Source organism: Drosophila pseudoobscura, chromosome 2 (assembly GCF_009870125.1).
Source record: "Drosophila pseudoobscura strain MV-25-SWS-2005 chromosome 2, UCI_Dpse_MV25, whole genome shotgun sequence".
Lineage (NCBI taxonomy): Eukaryota > Metazoa > Arthropoda > Insecta > Diptera > Drosophilidae > Drosophila > Drosophila pseudoobscura.
Window position 1 is genome coordinate 3,167,284 of NC_046679.1, and position 17,454 is coordinate 3,184,737.

Genomic DNA, 17,454 nt, shown 5'->3' on the forward strand with positions numbered 1-17,454 from the left:
GTTGTTACAGGAGATAGCGTTGTGTCTACGCAAAGCAAATCTAACCATTAACATAGGGAAATCAAACTTTTGCATAAAAGAAATCACGTATTTGGGTTTTATTATTGGTAATGGTCGGATAAAGACAAATCCAGACAAAATCAAGGCCATCTCGAAGTTCCCTGTGCCAGTTACCGTTAAGCAACTGCGTCGATTTTTGGGGTTATCCGGTTGGTACCGACGTTTCGTTGAAAATTATGCTACCGTTAGTTTTCCCTTAACCGAGTTGCTTAAGAAGAAAAAAGATTTACAGTGGAATGATGATGCTCAACAGTCGTTTGAGACCTTAAAGTCCTGTTTAACCGCATCACCCATTTTGATAACTCCTGACTTCTCAAAACCTTTTATTTTGCTCTGTGATGCTAGCACTTACGGAATCGGTTGTGTTTTAGCTCAAGAACGCGACGGCGTTGAATTGCCAATTGCTTACATGTCAGAAAAATTATCCAAGGCACAACGTAATTATTCGGTTACCGAACTGGAGTGCTTAGCAGTCATAAAGGGAATAAAAAAATTCCGCTCTTATATTGAGGGACAGGACTTCGTAGTCATAACCGATCACGCAGCACTTAAATGGTTAATGCAACAAAAGGATTTATCGGGTAGATTAGCCAGATGGTCTATGAAATTGCGTAGTTTCACATTTAATATCCTACATAGAAAGGGGACACTGAATGTTGTCGCTGACACTCTATCGCGTCAGGATGAACCGGCTATAGAGGAGCTCACGCAAATAAACCCCATGGTTGATCTAGACTCAGATCAATTCAAATCAGCTGAGTATCTGAGTTTAATAGAAAGTATTCAACAGAATCAGAGTAAGTTCCCAGACTTGAAAGTGATAGACGGTCAAGTTTTCAAAAGGACAGTATTCGCTTCGGGAGATGAGTCTCAAGAGAACGCATCATGGAAACTTTGGGTTCCGTCAGGGTTAATTACGAACGTATTATATCAAGCTCATGACGCCCCTAGCTCCGCACATTGTGGGATGAGTAAAACCATAGAGAAGCTTAAAAGATATTTATTCTGGCCTCGCATGGTTAGCCAGACGCGCAAGTACATATCTGAATGCACCGTTTGTCGCACGACCAAGAGTCCGAATATGATTCTTAGACCTCCTATGGGTAAACCATTCACTTCGGATAGGCCGTTTCAGAAATTATACATAGATCTCTTAGGACCATACCCACGCACGAAAAAGGGAAACATAGGATTGCTCATAGTTGTTGATCACAATACTAAGTTCCATTTTCTGTGTCCCTTGAAGAAATTTACAGCCCCTAAGATCTGTGAATATCTGGAAGGGTCTCTCTTTTATACATTTGGGGTGCCAGAAGTCATCTTGTCAGACAATGGATCCCAATTTAAATCTAGCTACTTTCAGGCATTTTTAAATAGCTTCGGTATAACACAAAAATGCACAGCTATTTATTCACCGCAAGCGAATGCCAGCGAGCGACTGAACAGATCCGTGATAGCTGCGATACGAGCTTATATCGGTAACGAACATTCCAATTGGGACTGTAACCTGAATGCCATTAGTGGTTCATTGAGATCTACCTTACATAGGAGTACAGGGTATTCTCCATATTTTCTAGCATTTGGTCAAAACATGATGTTGAATGGGAAGGATTACGCACTCTTGCGTAAACTAGACCTTTTGAACGACGATACTAGAATGGAGAACCCAGATTCCTTGCAGCTAATCCGGCAACAGGCTAAAGCGAATGTCAATAAGGCACACGAAGAAAATTCACATAGATACAATTTGCGCTGCCGTGATACACAATTAAAGATTGGAGATTTGGTATATGCTAGAAATTTCACACAAAGTAGTGCTATAAAAAAGTTTAGTTCTAAACTAGCCCCTGTGTTCATTCCCGCTCAGGTAATTAAAAAGCGAAGTCCGTACTATTACGAATTGGTCGATGAGAACAAGAAATATCTCGGCGTGTATCATCTGAAAGACATTCAAATCAGGAGATAATCCCTCTTAATCAAGTTCTTCAGATAATTATTCGTCGAGCAGGTCTTGTATAATTATCTGTGGTGTAGTAGCCAGCACAAAATATAGGGAATTGGTTATCTTCTTTCGTCTCGTGAGACCCCCTAGTGATATTTCGAACGATCAAGCTTTAGCCGCTCTTAAGGTTGGATCAAAGCCTTAGCCGCTCTTAAGTCCGAACGCCCACGAACACATACAAGCGACGGACAGTGGGAAGCATAGACGGCAATCGTACGATTGCACAGTTAAGCTATGCTGTGCATTAGACGATCGTTTTATGCTGCTGCGAATGTTCTGGATCATACGATTGCACAGTTAGTAAAAAGCTCAAAAGCTCTGCTGCACTGGCTACTCAGTCCATCGTCTATTACTGCTTTGAACAATATAAGAAAGTTGATCGATCTGTAAAGACGTGATAATTTCCGAGTGCGAGCAACATACATATTGCACACACATATATATAGTGCTATCCGGAAAATATATATATTTCCACAAATATATGCTGGAAGCATATAGTTACAAGTGCCGTACAGTTCAGTGGTCAGTGAATGACAAGAATTTAGTGCAGATATATTTGGGAAAAGAGGTATGTTTTCATATTAGTGCCGTGCACGTGCTGACATAACCTATGTTGCAGGGAGGTGTACCTAAGCTGCCCCATCGCGGTATAGTCTCGAGAAGACTACCCTGGGAGCTGGCTTAGGCGAACAGTTGTCGAGGTTTCTCCAACTCCAACCATAATTCATGTTTTCTGGACCTTATATTGCCACCAAGTCGGAATCTCCAAAGATCCAAGTGGAACAGATCAGCCTTAATCGCCAAGAATATTTAGTGCTGCTCAGACATAAATAACTAAATACAGGCTTGGCGGAAGATTCGTCAGTACGGCCAGGAACCATATACATCGCACCTGTTGACCTCTAACCAACTTCAGGCGGTCAACAGTCTACAAAGCAGCAGCACAGGATCGAGTTTTGTCCAATTTACATTTAATTCATTATCAAGTTCCAACGCATAAACATCAGCAGTTTAACGTAATGTAACTGAAACTTTATTAACACCCCTCTTTGATGTTACGCGCGTACATACCTACATACATATGTGCATATGCACACTAAATTGTCTTTCGTTTGCTACCTTTTGGTTCAATTTTCGCGATAGAGCATAACAATTAAATTTCTGTCTGTATTATGAAAACCAAAACAACTGACTGATGACTATGCGACGGTGTTTGTAGCGTAATTGTATTGTATGCATTATATATTTATGATTTCCATATTTTAAACAGCTGCGGTCAACATCTACGACATCATTGGGCCCAACGATCAGCGTAAGACAATAACGCCGGAGTGAGTAATTATGTACAGCAAAAAGTAGTTTGGTCAAAAGAGCCTATTAACTTGAAAGTGTAGATATGCATACAATGTATAATGATTCAAACCCGTCTGCTCAGTGTGTATAATGCACCCCAGTCTGATCTAGCTTTTGTTTACGATTTCGATTCTTATTGTCTCGTTTATATATATATATATATCTATACCCTAATGTTTTTCATGCTTTAAAATAATAAATTTATAACTAAACTTATATGATAATTAGGATTAAGGAAATATTACCCACAAATTAGAAGCTAAGTCAATTGTTGTGTTTCTACAACTGCAACGTAATGAATATTGAAATTGAAGTCTCACATTATATTAAAATATGAATCTTTTTGAATTGAAATGAATCTTTAAAATCATAAAAATGGTCTGTCGAGTATCCGTGCCAGGATCTTATAAAATGTGGTAAACCTTAGTAAAGGATTGATCAAGGGACAATGCAAGAACTCGAACGCAATGTCATGGTAGGGTGGGTACAGAAGAGAGGGACAATCAACACCTAGGTTCTCTCTAAATAGAAATGGTTCAGTAGGGCTTTTATTTGGCGTGTCGGCGCTATCAGTATTTCAGTTTCCTTTGTTTTATATAATCACTTATAGTTCCCGTAAAGTGCACTAATTAAATGTAGTGGAGTACGATAGTACAATTAGGCGAGGAAGAACCCCGACCATCCGGCGAGCTAGACCCGAGCCTAGCAAGAGTGCACACGACCAACCCTATTTGTACGCCGTCCTTAAGTCAGTCATGGTCATCTGCTGATACCGAGGGCCTATATATCTGTTTACACAAATATATATTTAAACTCTGGTACACTACAACCCTCACACCACACCCTCACCCTCACCCACCCGCACAAATGTGTGCCCAATAACCCATTAAATGCAACCAAATGCAATGGAACACGCAACGGTCTCTGCCGCCAGCCCCCTGTCCCCAAGCAACCAGTAACCAGTAACCAGTACCAGGCAGCCAGCCACCTGCACCATGTGGCATGGCGTCAATGTGGTGCACATTAAGCTTAACGCCGCTTAAATGCGAGTGGCGCAGAGAGCTTTAAGGCGCTGCCTGTAATGGCTGCCACGGACGAGCATTCATTTCGTATTCGCTGGGGGTGCCGCGTAATAATGTTAAATGTCAGGTGCAATGCAGCTGCAGCCGGAGACGTAGCCGAAGCCAGAATCGGAGCCGGAGCCGGGGCTGGGGACAGGGCCAGGGCTGTACCTGCCCTGTCCCTGTCCCACCAGCAGTTGCAGTCGTAATCGAAGTGGAAATGGAAGTCAAAGCCAGAGCCAGAGGCAGAGGTAGAGCCAGCGCCGGAGTCGAAGCGCACCAGCAGGCACTAATTAAGTTGCCTGGGAGCCGCGTAACTGCCATAAAATATGCGCAGTGGGGAGTTCGAATTTGGATCCGGATTCAGATCGGTTTGTCGGCCCCGCCACCGTAGCAGCCGTAGCAGACACCAGACACTCACTGCAAATAGTTGGTGCACCCTCGCGGTGCAGAATGTACTTGTACTTGTACGATATTTTATGGCATTGGGCTAAGCGAAGTCGACTCGAGTCAAGAAGTTTTCAGTCTCCATTTGTTTTCAGGCTTAAACCTACACAAAACATGCAACCAAAGACTGTGGGAAGGCGAAGGCAGAGCTCAGAGCTCCTCAAGGAGGTGGAGCATCAAACGGAAATGCAGGAGTACGTAGATAAATGTCTTACTAAGTCAGAGGCACACAGTCCAGACCAGTCCATGGTCTGCTAAAAGGCGGCACCCCTGAGAAGGTTCGACGATCAGAGGTATAGAAGATTTTGGCAGAATTTCCACATTAAGTAAATAAAGAAAACAAAAATGACCTTTCAATCTAAGAATAATATAATCTAATTATCGGCAGAGCTTTCACTTTGTGTATTCGTCTTTTTAGGGTCCTCTGTTTTTCTCGTCTCTAAGCTGGGAAGCTGGGAAGCAGGAGGTTCAGCTTTTGACTTCACTTTGGGTCGTAGAAGATTGTCGAACCCACCAAAAGGTGCCTCAATGATAAGGTAAAATACATACGCCATCAAAACCGTGAATCCGAAATCGGACCAAAACTTAAGCATCTGCAAAAATTGATAAAGGTTGATGTTAAGCCAGAAGAGTTGATCGTTAACAAATTAAACCTACCACAGTGTAGTCGGAGAAGTACGTGCTGGTCCTTGTGTTTTTGCTGTTTACTTCCAGCATGAACATGTGCCAGATGTACACGGAATAGGAGAGTCTCGAGAGAGGCTGCCACAATGGCGAGGATAGAAAGCTGTTGGCCAGACCGCCATGGCCCTGCATGCAGGCAAAGACGATCCAACACAGGGCTAGGGGCCAGCCTACCCGGGTAAGCGTGTAGTACAGAGCCTCCTCGAGGGTGGAAAGCGGTGGAGCACTCCATTGGGTCGCAGGGTACAGGGCAAACATCGAGGTGAAGAGCATGGCCAGACTAAGAACCCATCCTGACCATACGGCAATCCGGCCTAGCTGGAACTTCTTCCCCCGATTTAGGTGGAGAAAGTATCCGAACAGAAATCCAATCAGCCAAGGAGCGGCGTGCCGGTGCGTGGCGAAGTATAGCTTTTTATTAGCACTAGTATCAGCGGAAAGATTCCTTAAAAACAGAAAATGTTTATGAAAGACGAGTAAGAATCTATCAATGAACTTACGTCAGAACCAGCGAGTATTTCTTGATCATCATCGTGGCAAAGAGGCAAGACGAAACCAGGAGCACAAGCACCACAATGCCAGCGGCTGCCTTCTTGCCCCACTTGTACAGAGCAATCAGCAGAAGCGGAGAGATTAGGTATAGTTGCATATCCACTGCCAAGTACCAGGAATGGGCCAGGCACTGAAAGGGTGATCCAGAGTTGGTCAAAATTGTCGGCGGGGAATAATTTTGTGTGCTTTAGTTACAATATTCGATGTGGCATAGTTCTGCACGAAGAGCAGTGTCCAAAACCACCCGCTCTCACATACGGCACTACCAGTGTATCCACCGGCGAAGAGTGGCCCGCCTGATACCACGGGCATGAACTTCATATAGACTAGAATAGCCACTGCCAGCACGGGAACGATGCGTATGAGCCGATGGAGATACATCAACGGAGCATTCAGACTACCATTGGATCTGCCCCAAAGTAAGGAATGCGCAAAGATCAATGAAATATACGGTTTCCAGATTCTTACTTCTCCATGGAGCGTAGGGCGATCACCGCCACTAGCAGGCCGCCAACGAAGAAAAAGGAGTCCACAGAGAAAACACCGTGCATAATAAGGCTGGAAAATGGTTGCTCGACCCACTAAAAAAAATAAAAAAGGAAAATTTACGATCTGAATTGTTTTTGCATAAACAGGAATGAGGCCACTAACCGAAATCATATTGAGAGTATTTATATTCGGAGAAAGTAGCGAAAAAATGTATTCATGACCAAAAACAACCCAGAACAGGGACATGCAGCGGATCCCATCAAGACAACTGATCACGTTCGGATTCGATTTGCTGTCAACAATGCGGAAGATGGTACGGGAACTTGACCGGGCCGAGCAAATCTTCACAATCGAAGGTACACTACCTGAAAAGCAAAATACGAGGTAAATCATTTTGTAAATCATTCCGTTCTCTCCGTAACTCACTCTGATCCTGGCATAGGAAGTAGTCGTAGAGCGTGCATAGAGCCACGAGAGTACCCATCAAGCCAAGAAGTACACTGCAATCCATAGTATGAGTCACAGAATTTGATTATGATACGGTCTAACTTACACTGTGAAAATGGTCATTCCATCCCAAGGTTTCGATTCACTTGTCTGGCAAGAAGCTTCTTTAATGTTCATACTTAAGCTGCCCGAGTTAAACAGTTGCTGCATTAATTGTTCTAGAAACAAATCCATGATTGCCGCAGAGCACGAAGCCGGAAAGCATGATGCGATCTTCAATGAGTTGGTTAGTAACGCCACATTTTGAGGCAGAGAACCAATGGATAGCTTGAGGAAACAGTACTTTCCATTTATGCTGTGACTACTGGTGATCTCGTTGCTGATCTTGATGCATTCATCGAAATTTCCAAGATCTACGATGTTGCCATACAGCAGTCCCGACGGAATGGAGCCCCAAGCATCGATCACTGCTCACAAAATTCATCAACTTCAGTTCTCATTCACTTGAATATAATTTTCATTATTTACTTACTCCTCAGGGCCCATAATTTTCCAGCAGTGAGCGCCTGCATGAACTGCGCCATGTCCTCGAGACACAACAGATCGTCCTGACTGGGTATTCGGGACTGGAATAGATCCAAGTCCGTGAGCGATGCATTTCGAAAGTGTTCGGCAAACTCGACTCCCAGTGAGCGGAGCCCCGTCAGCCGCTGATAGTCTTGCAGGACATCTCCGTCTTTCAGTTGTGCGGCACTGACAAGTACCAGTCCGCAGACAAATACGGCTAATACGTTCACCATGGTAGCACAAATTCGATTGAGGGTGCTAGACAAATTACCTGGAAATTTATTAAAAAAATAAACCCAAATCGACGATAAGCATAGGTCGCGTAGTCGATTACGAAAAGCCTTGTCACAGCCTTGTGATTGGAATCATGAAATTAAACTTACGAACAACTAATATTGTATCAGCTAATATTCTTGGTAGACGAAACCCTATTGTGTTGTGCCATCTTATCATATTTAGCTAATCGTTATTTTATTGAGATTTGCCTATGCGACTGATTAGCAAAAAACCAATAAAATGGTTGACTTTGATTTATATTTTATACCTTATCATTTCTATATGCCAAGTCCTGTCTTTGCACATGAACATCACAAATACTATCCCCTCAAGTACTGAGTAAGCCTCAGACGGGACGACGCACAGTGGGACATTCGGCCATTTCAGCTTACTAAATTAATAGCTTCTGAAGAAATAAAAATATCTTCATGAAAGCCATTTGACAGAAAAATCTTCCAACAGTTCAAGATTAGTTTATATTTTATGAAAATTTAAATATAAATTTTAGAAATATACAAAACAAAACTTATTATAATATTATTATTACTATTATTATTATATAATAATAACTTCGTCGAATTATTTATTTGTGTAAAGTAAGACCTTACAATTCTGAGAAATTTCTGGATCTCACATGTCTACTTAATATCCCTTGCCTAAGTTTAAAAGCGCTGCGGTTCGGTGCTGTTTGGCTTGCAGCCTTATATTTTTCCTTGATATGCGATTTCGTGGGCTCTTAAGGTAATGCCGGTTTCATTTTCATCGGCGTGAATCAGTCGACAAATACTCCTTCCAATAGATTATATTTGAATATTCCAATATATTCATATTGTATTGTAAGGCGTAAGAGCCACTTGGCGCTAAGGCAGTATATAGATAATGCAATAATCAGTGCACTGCTGTTTAGAAGCTCTTCTAAGACTGATATCTGGTCAATAGCCTGATCGTAAAATAAAGGTTGTTGTCCATAGATAAACAAAACATGCACATATTATTGTGAAATAAGCCGCTTACTCTTGTATAATTTCAAATTCCTTCATATTCTAGCATTCCCCAATCATATGTTCATCATTCTAGTTTAACACTTAAGAACATACTTTTATGCCTTAACCAAGATGTAAGATGGGACTATACAGCAGGGGTATTCGGGAGTGGAATATGCCCAAGTCCGTAAGAGATGTATTGGGGTAGTGTTCTGCAAACTCGACACCCAGCGCATAAGGCCCATCAGACGCTGGTAGTCCTGTAGGATAGCCCCTTTTTCAGTTGTGCTGCACTGATGACTACCAATCCGCAGACCAACAGAGGACCCCCACAACGCTTCCTATGCTAATGCTAATTCGATTGATGGCGTTTCGCCATCTGCCAGGGATTTTATACGAAAACTTTGAAGGCAATCGGACGATAAGTACTATCTATCTAGAACCACCAGCCGATTATAAAAACAATTGTGTTGAGTAAGGTAATCTTGAGTAGTCTGAGGTACTCAGACTAGCACAGCGAAATACTTAATGCAGCCGAACATTACTCTTATCAGTCTAGTGTTTGGGTAGTCGGAAGCTCACATCTTTCTTATGTGGTTTTATAATCTACAAAACGTCTACATAAGTGCGAATAAAAAACCCATATTGATATTTACATCTATAACTATTCTGGAGTAGTCTCTGTTGCTTCTTCCTTAGGCACGTCGGACTCAACCAGATTCCTTCCGTCATTCAACTGGTCCTGCTGGTCAGCAACTGAGGACTGCTTTTGTTCGCTTGGAGCTTGGGGCTTCAAAACACTCTTCTCCCGGGATCGTAGAAGATTATCGAGTCCGCCGATAGGAGCCTCAATGACAATGTAAAACAGATACGACATCAAAATAGTGATCCCAAAGTCAGACCAAAATTTCAGCATCTGAAAATCATCAATGAGGTTAGTTAAAAATGAGCAACCATCAACAACTAGAAACAAAACCTACCAAATTGTAGTCCGAGAAATAAGTATTAGTACGAACGCTTCTACTGTTGACTTCCTGTACGAAAAGGTGCCAGATGTACACGGAATAGGAGAGTCTCGAGAGAGGCTGCCACAATGGCGAGGATAGGAAACTGTTGGCCAGACCGCCATGGCCCTGCATGCAGGCAAAGACGATCCAACACAGGGCTAGGGGCCAGCCTACCCGGGTAAGCGTGTAGTACAGAGACTCCTTGAGGGTGGACAGGGGTGGAGCACTCCATTGGGTCGCAGGGTACAGGGCAAACATCGAGGTGAAGAGCATGGCCAGACTAAGAACCCATCCTGACCATACGGCAATCCGGCCTAGCTGGAACTTCTTCCCCCGATTTAGGTGGAGAAAGTATCCGAACAGAAATCCAATCAGCCAAGGTGCCGCATGAGTATGTGTTGCAGAATACAGTTTCCTACCGGCATCTCCTTCCGTTCCATTCCTGCAATTAAATGGGGTTGAAGAACTCCAACGACAAACAGAATGATCGTGGACATACTTGAAGAGCAATGAGTATTTGTTGACCATCATCGTGGCAAAGAGGCAGGACGATAGTAGGAGCACAAGAACCGCGATGCCAGCTGCTGCCTTTTTGCCCCATTTATACAGAGCAATCAGCAGAAGCGGAGAGATTAGGTATAGTTGCATATCCACTGCCAAGTACCATGAGTGATCCAGGCACTGAAAACAATTATCGTACAAATGGTAATAAGAGAAGATCTATGACTTACAATATTGCTTGTAGCATAATTCTGCACGAACAGCAGCGTCCAGAACCAGCCCTTTTCACAGGCGGCTGTACCATGGAATCCACCTTTAAAATAAGGTCCCCCAGAAACAATGGGCGTCAGCTTTATGTAAACTAGGATTGCTATTGCAAGTATCGGCACGATCCGTACAATACGATGCAGATACATAAGCGGCACATTCAGTTTTCCTTTGGATCTGTTAGAAAATTGGCAATAATTCTCGATGGATACAAAATATCTCAAACACTTACTTATCCATTGAGCGAAGAGCAACCGTAGCCACTAGTAGGCCACCAATAAAGAAAAAGGAATCAACCGAAAAAAATCCGTGGAGAATAAAACTGGAAAAGGGTTCCGCGACCCACTAGCAAACAAAAAGACAGGCGAAATTAAAGATCTGAATGGTTTTTGCACATACAAGCATGAGGCCACTAACCGAAATCATATTGAAGGTGTTTATATTTGGAGAAATAAGCGAATATATGTATTCATGGCCAAAAACAACCCAGAACAGGGACATGCAGCGGATCCCATCAAGACAACTGATCACGTTCGGATTCGATTTGCTGTCGACAATGCGGAAAATGGCACGAGAACTGGCCCGTGCCGAGAAAATCTTCACAGTCACAGGGATACTACCTGGAAGGCAAAATACGAGGTAAACCATTTTGTACATCATTCCGTTCTCTCCGGTACTCACTCTGATCCGGGCACAGAAAGTAGTCGTAGAGCGTGCATAGACCCACTATAGTACCCATCAAGCCAAGAAGCACACTGCAATCTATAGAGTGAGTCACAGAATTTGATTATGATACGGTCTAACTTACACTGTGAAAATGGTCATTCCATCCCAAGGCTTCGATTCACTTGTCTGACAGCTGGCCTCGCTGAATTTTATATTTGTGCTGCTTGAGTTCAACAAATTCTGCATTAACTGCTCCAGAAACGTATCCATATGTGCCGCAGAGCAGGAAGCCGGAAAGCAAGATGCGATCTTGAGCGAAATGGATGCGGCGGGTACAATAAGAAAACAGTACTTTCCATGTATGCTGTGACTACTGGTGATCTCCTCGCTGATCTTGACACACTCATCGAAGTTACCCAGATGGAAGGCATTGCCGGACAGCACTCCAGAGGGAATGGAGCCCCAAGCATCGATCACTGCTCACAAAATTCATCAACTTCAGTTCGAATTCACTTGAATATAATGTTCATTATTTACTTACTCCTCAGGGCCCATAATTTTCCAGCAGTGAGCGCCTGCATGAACTGCGCCATGTCCGTGAGACACAACAGATCGTCCTGACTGGGTATTCGGGACTGGAATAGATCCAAGTCCGGGAGTGATGCATTACGGAAGTGTTCGGCAAACTCGACTCCCAGCGGGCGGAGCCTTTTTAAACGCTGGTAATCTTGCAGGACATCTCCGTCTTTCAGTTGTGCGGCTCTGACAAGTACCAGTCCGCAGACAAGTAGACTGCTTAAAACGTTCACCATGCTAATACTTTTTCGATTGAAGGCATTGCACCTTTTGACTGTGATTTTATAGGAAGCTTTAAGGGAAATCTGGCGATAACATTATCAGTGTGTCAGCCCTCGAGTCGAGTATATCAGCCAAAATGCTTAATTCAGTCGAACATCACCGATAAGGAGCAATCCGTCTAAATTCTAAGTAGTCAAAAGCCCATATATTTATATATTTTTATTTATCTTTTCCCAGGTAATCGTTTTACTTATTGACTTTTGATGGATTAAATTTGGCTTTAATATGAGTGAGTAAGAAAAAAACGGAGAAAACAAAAGTTTAGCTAAACATGGATGTAGACAATTAGTTCTATAACTCTGATCATTTCGTGAAAAGATGATAGCCGGAGTGCAATTATTACCATTATTGGTGGCAGATCCTTTCTTTTTTTCAATGTTCTTTCCAATTCTAATGACAAGTAGCAGCAAAATGGCGAGAGTTCCTGAAGAGATTCCGCCTCCCCGCAATAACCAAATTTTAAAAAATTGCAAACAGTGATGGAAAAAAAAAACGGAGAAAAGCCTTACTGCAGTCATCGACTACGATACAAACTCTGGCGCTTACGTATTACGTATCAAATATTTTGTATGTAAATAATCAACAAATTTCTTTTCGGCTTTGTTTGCCGATCGCTTTCTGACATGATAAATATAGTACGAGAACCAAGAATACAATAAGTATAGACAATGGAAGAGATTACTTGGAAGAGTATAATTTTTTATTAGTTGAATTTGTGAGTAAAGCGTTTGTCGAATAGTTATTTGTAAGAGCTAATATCAAAGTCTTAACTTAATAGCAAACTTAAACATGTCTGGTCGGCGAAAAGTCATTGAATACAAGAAAACCATACGATGGTCCCTAAATATGGGAAAGACAAAACACGACTATTAGCATCTTACATTTAACTATTCTGAAACAGTCGTTGTGGCTTCTTCCTTAGGCTCTTCAGGTTCATCCAGATTCCTTCCGTCATTCAACTGATCCTGCTGGACATCTACTGACGACTGCTTTTGTTCGCTTGGAGCTCGTGGCTGCCGGGTTCGTAGAAGATTATCGAGTCCGCCAAAAGGAGCCTCAATGATAATATAAAGCACATACGACATCAAAACAGTGATCCCAATGACAGACCAGAAATTAAGCATCTGCAAAGCATAAAATATTGTACATTTGTTATAATCCACTAGTTTCTATTAACTATCTAAAACAAAACTTACAAAGGTGTAGTTCGAAAAATATGTATTGGTCCGCAGAATTCTGCTGTTTACTTCCAGAGTGAACATATGCCAGATGTACACGGAATAGGAGAGTCTCGAGAGAGGCTGCCACAATGGCGAGGATAGGAAGCTGTCTGCCAGACCGCCATGGCCCTGCATGCAGGCAAAGATGATCCAACAAATCGCTAGGGGCCAGCCCACCCGGCTAAGCGTGTAGTAGAGAGACTCCTCGAGTATGGTCAGAGGAGGAGCCCTTAACTTGGATGCGGGATACATGGCAAAGATTGAGGTGAAGATCATGGCCAGGCTAAGCAGCCATCCAGACCACACGATAATCCAACTTAACTGGAACTTCCTTCCACGATTCAGGTGCAAGAAGTACCCGAAGAGAACTCCAGTCAGCCATGGACCCGCATGCGTGTGTGTGGTTCCATAGACATCCACACCATCACCTCCTTTACTTAAATTCCTATATTAAATGAAACTTAATAACTGTAAAGCAAATAGAAAGATTGTGGACCTACTTCGTGAGCACTGATTCATTGTTTACCATCATCGTGACAAAGAGGCAGGTCGTGACTAGAAGCAACAGCACTACAATGCCAGCAGCTGCCTTTTTGCCCCATTTATACAGAGCAATCAGCAGAAGCGGAGAGATTATGTATAGTTGCATATCCACTGCCAAGTACCAGGCATGACCTAAGCACTTAAAAAAGGTAATCGTATCAATTGGTAGGAGCTAAGATCTATGACTTACAGCATTGCTTGTTGCATAATTCTGCACGAACAGCAGCGTCCAGAACCAGCCCTTTTCACAGGCTTCTTTGTCACGGTACTCTATATAGCCGAGCGGTCCGTCGGCGACAACAGTAATCAGATTCACGTAGACAAGAATGGCCACTGCCAAGATAGGGGTAATACGTATGAAGCGGTGAAGATACATCATTGGCACATTCAGCTTTCCCTTGGATCTGTTAGAATGTTGGCTATGAGTGTTGGTGGACTTAAAATAGAAAGAATACTTACTTCTCCATTGATCGAAGGACAACCATTACAACTAGCATACCACCAATTAAAAAAAATGAATCCACCGAGAAATATGCGTACAGAATAAAGTTGGAAAATGGTTCGTCGAGCCACTAGAAAATTACAAACGTCATAAAAAATGATGAATAATAAAATGACTAGTGGACTGACCAACAATGTGCGTATGGAATTTATATTCGGATTGCCTGCAGAATATCCGACTCCATGTCCAAGAACCACCCAGAACAGGGACATGCAGCGGATCCCATCAAGACAACTGATCACGTTCGGATTCGATTTGCTGTCGACAATGCGGAAAATGGCACGAGAACTGGCCCGTGCCGAGAAAATCTTCACAGTCACAGGGATACTACCTGGAAGGCAAAATACGAGGTAAACCATTTTGTACATCATTCCGTTCTCTCCGGTACTCACTCTGATCCGGGCACAGAAAGTAGTCGTAGAGCGTGCATAGACCCACTATAGTACCCATCAAGCCAAGAAGCACACTGCAATCTATAGAGTGAGTCACAGAATTTGATTATGATACGGTCTAACTTACACTGTGAAAATGGTCATTCCACCCCAGGGTTTCGATTCACTTGTCTGGCAGCTGTCCTCTCGGATTTGTATGTTTATGCTGTTTGAGTTTAATATTTGCTGCATTAATTGTTCCAAAAGCGCATTCATGGTTGCCGCAGAGCACGAAGCCGGAAAGCATGATGCGATCTTCACTTGGTTGGTTAGTAACGAAACATATTGAGGCAGGGAACTAAAGGACACGTTGAGAAAGCAGTATTTTCCATTTATGCTGTGACTACTGGTGATCTCTTTGCTGATCTTGATGCATTCATCGAAATTGCCAAAATCGACGAGGTGACCATACAGCAGTCCAGACGGAATGGAGCCCCAAGCATCGATCACTGCTCACAAAATTCATCAACGTCAGTTCGAATTCACTTGAATATAATTTTCATTATTTACTTACTCCTCAGGGCCCATAAATTTCCAGCAGTGAGCGCCTGCATGAACTGCGCCATGTCCGTGAGACACAACAGATCGTCCTGACTGGGTATTCGGGACTGGAATAGATCCAAGTCCGTGAGCGATGCATTTCGAAAGTGTTCGGCAAACTCGACTCCCAGTGAGCGGAGCCCCGTCAGCCGCTGGTAATCTTGCAGGACATCTCCGTCTTTCAGTTGCTCGGCACTGACGAGTACCAGTCCGCAGACCAACAGACTGCATAACACGTTCACCATGCTAATACTTTTTCGATTGCTGCCGTTTCGACATTTTGCCAGTTACTTTATATGAAAACTTCGAAGGCAATCTAGAGATAAGCGATATCAAAAAGTGTTTCAGCCTTCCAGCCGATTATAAATATCAGTATGTAGAAAAAATTTGAATTCAGACGAAAATCCGAATCAATGAGCAATCAGTAGAAGTTCTAGGTAATCGCAAAATCCCCCATGTTAAAAAATAATTATTGTTTTTGAAGATACTTAAAGCAAACAGTTACCGTTTTCCAACTATTCGCTTTTGTAACTGTAACAAACTTCGTTATCTCTTTTCCACTGTGGATTGACAATAAAGACTGGCCGGGCCTTCCCCTACTCGATATGAACGCGAAAATGCAACGAAAGAGAACACTACGAGCAATTTCCTAGTGTAAGGCTCAGAATACACTGAGAGTAACATTAGAATACGACACATACTTTAATTTTGCACACCTTTAAATAAGAAAATAAAATCAGACTATTTTATCATCCAGCTGCAATAGGAAGGAAATGAAGATCGTTTGAGCCTGTTGCATGGACAGGCTTGTTCTCGGTGTCTAATAGCCTATCAATTGGCGATCAAAACCGAGATTTTTCGATTTTCAGAAAGTTCGGTGTATGAATTGGCACATTACTCATCGCCAAGTCATTTAGGAGCTTCTCAAGAGGTACAATCTCAAGTGGTTCTACTGATTTTACGTATGGGTACTACGGACACCTGTTTCTAAGTTATCGGAACAAAACATTGCTTATCTAATCCATGGTGATAAAGTAGAAAGGGATTTTTTTCCAAGTACGAATCTTATGGGAGAGACACACAAGCCAACGGTCCTTCTACATTATTTTTTCTTTGATTTACCCATATAAGGGTTTCCCATTAGGGTTGGAAACGCTTCGTTCTGTCGAATGAACTATTTTAATTATATGATAAACTGGATATACATATTATTTTAATAATAAAGTATATAAATAATTATTTTCCGAATCAGTCGCAGTGGCTGGTTTTTTATGCACTTCAACAACAACATTCAACTGATGGGGCATCGACTGAAGCCAGGTTTGCATCTTTGTCATTTGGGGCTCACCCGGGATCATGGATCACTCAAAAAACCCTCAATGATAGCGTAAAGCACATAACATCAAAATACAGATCCCAAAGTCAGACCAACATTTCAGCATCTGAGATCGAATATCATTAACATCATTAAAGTTGGTTAAAGATGAGAATATTTTTTCAATAACCACAGGAGAGTAGGCCTACCATATTTTAGTTGGTGAATGAAAATTGGTATGAAAAATTTTTTCTGTTCTGGAAGTCAGAACGGAAAGCTGGGCACGGAAAAGGAGAGAGAGGCTGCGACAATGGCGAGGATAGGACACTGTCTGCCACACCACCATCGCCCTGCATGCAGGCGAAGACGATCCAAAAGCACAGTGTTATCCAGGACTCACTGACTTAATCTTGAGTGATCATAATTTTCCATCAGTGAGAGCCTGTAAAAACTTTGCCAAGCCCGCGAGACACAACAGATCCTCCTGACTGGGTATTTGGGAGTGGAATAGATCCAAGTCCGTGAGCGATGCAATACGGAAGTATTCGGCGAACTCGACTGCCAGCGAGCGCAGCTCTATCAGACGCTGATAATCCTGATAATCAGTTTAACGGCACTGGCCACGAGCAGTTCTCAGACAAGCGGAGAACCATAACGTTCACCATGCCCATACTAATTCGATT

At 42.6% G+C, this 17,454-nt stretch overlaps 2 protein-coding genes across 4 annotated transcripts; both read right to left on the bottom strand.

Annotated features, from left to right (window-relative positions):
* Positions 1–5,269: 5,269 nt before the first annotated feature.
* Positions 5,270–12,213, bottom strand: LOC6896807 (nose resistant to fluoxetine protein 6-like). 3 transcript variants are annotated; one of them, XM_033385777.1, is made up of 10 exons: positions 11,904–12,213; positions 11,505–11,838; positions 11,378–11,451; positions 11,114–11,316; positions 10,929–11,041; positions 10,660–10,873; positions 10,428–10,609; positions 9,902–10,370; positions 9,578–9,837; positions 8,928–9,527 (listed from the first exon to the last, which is right to left on the bottom strand). In XM_033385777.1, the coding sequence occupies exons 1-9, from the start codon at positions 12,172–12,174 to the stop codon at positions 9,586–9,588; spliced, it is 2,112 nt and encodes a 703-aa protein (XP_033241668.1). In that variant the 5' UTR covers positions 12,175–12,213; the 3' UTR covers positions 8,928–9,527; positions 9,578–9,585. The 3 variants fall into 3 exon arrangements, with proteins under 3 accessions (XP_002137010.2, XP_033241668.1, XP_002137011.2); XM_002136974.3 differs by lacking the exons at positions 8,928–9,527; positions 9,578–9,837; positions 9,902–10,370; ... (5 more) ...; positions 11,505–11,838; positions 11,904–12,213 and adding exons at positions 5,270–5,516; positions 5,581–6,052; positions 6,108–6,289; ... (4 more) ...; positions 7,202–7,562; positions 7,628–7,933; XM_002136975.3 differs by having other exon boundaries at positions 8,928–9,837.
* A 685-nt stretch (positions 12,214–12,898) lies between these two features.
* LOC6896808 (nose resistant to fluoxetine protein 6-like) lies at positions 12,899–15,738 on the bottom strand. The gene is made up of 9 exons (XM_002136976.3): positions 15,431–15,738; positions 15,005–15,365; positions 14,878–14,951; positions 14,614–14,816; positions 14,443–14,555; positions 14,174–14,387; positions 13,941–14,122; positions 13,417–13,885; positions 12,899–13,344 (listed from the first exon to the last, which is right to left on the bottom strand). Exons 1-9 carry the CDS (start codon positions 15,699–15,701, stop codon positions 13,108–13,110), a joined length of 2,124 nt encoding a protein of 707 aa, XP_002137012.2. The 5' UTR covers positions 15,702–15,738; the 3' UTR covers positions 12,899–13,107.
* Between the last annotated feature and the right edge of the window lie 1,716 nt (positions 15,739–17,454).

What these genes read in the sequence shown, in the direction of transcription:
- LOC6896807 (XM_033385777.1), bottom strand. Translation starts at nt 12,174, where the DNA reads ATGGTGAACGTTTTAAGCAGTCTACTTGTCTGCGGACTGGTACTTGTC. An exon ending in AAAATTATGGGCCCTGAGGA is followed by an intron (nt 11,839 to 11,903) that starts GTAAGTAAATAA and finishes TTTTGTGAGCAG; the next exon opens with TGATCGATGCTTGGGGCTCC. An exon ending in ACACCTTCAATATGATTTCG is followed by an intron (nt 11,042 to 11,113) that starts GTTAGTGGCCTC and finishes TTTGTTTGCTAG; the next exon opens with TGGGTCGCGGAACCCTTTTC.
- LOC6896808 (XM_002136976.3), bottom strand. Translation starts at nt 15,701, where the DNA reads ATGGTGAACGTGTTATGCAGTCTGTTGGTCTGCGGACTGGTACTCGTC. An exon ending in ATTCCATACGCACATTGTTG is followed by an intron (nt 14,556 to 14,613) that starts GTCAGTCCACTA and finishes GTAATTTTCTAG; the next exon opens with TGGCTCGACGAACCATTTTC. An exon ending in AATGAATCAGTGCTCACGAA is followed by an intron (nt 13,886 to 13,940) that starts GTAGGTCCACAA and finishes CATTTAATATAG; the next exon opens with GAATTTAAGTAAAGGAGGTG.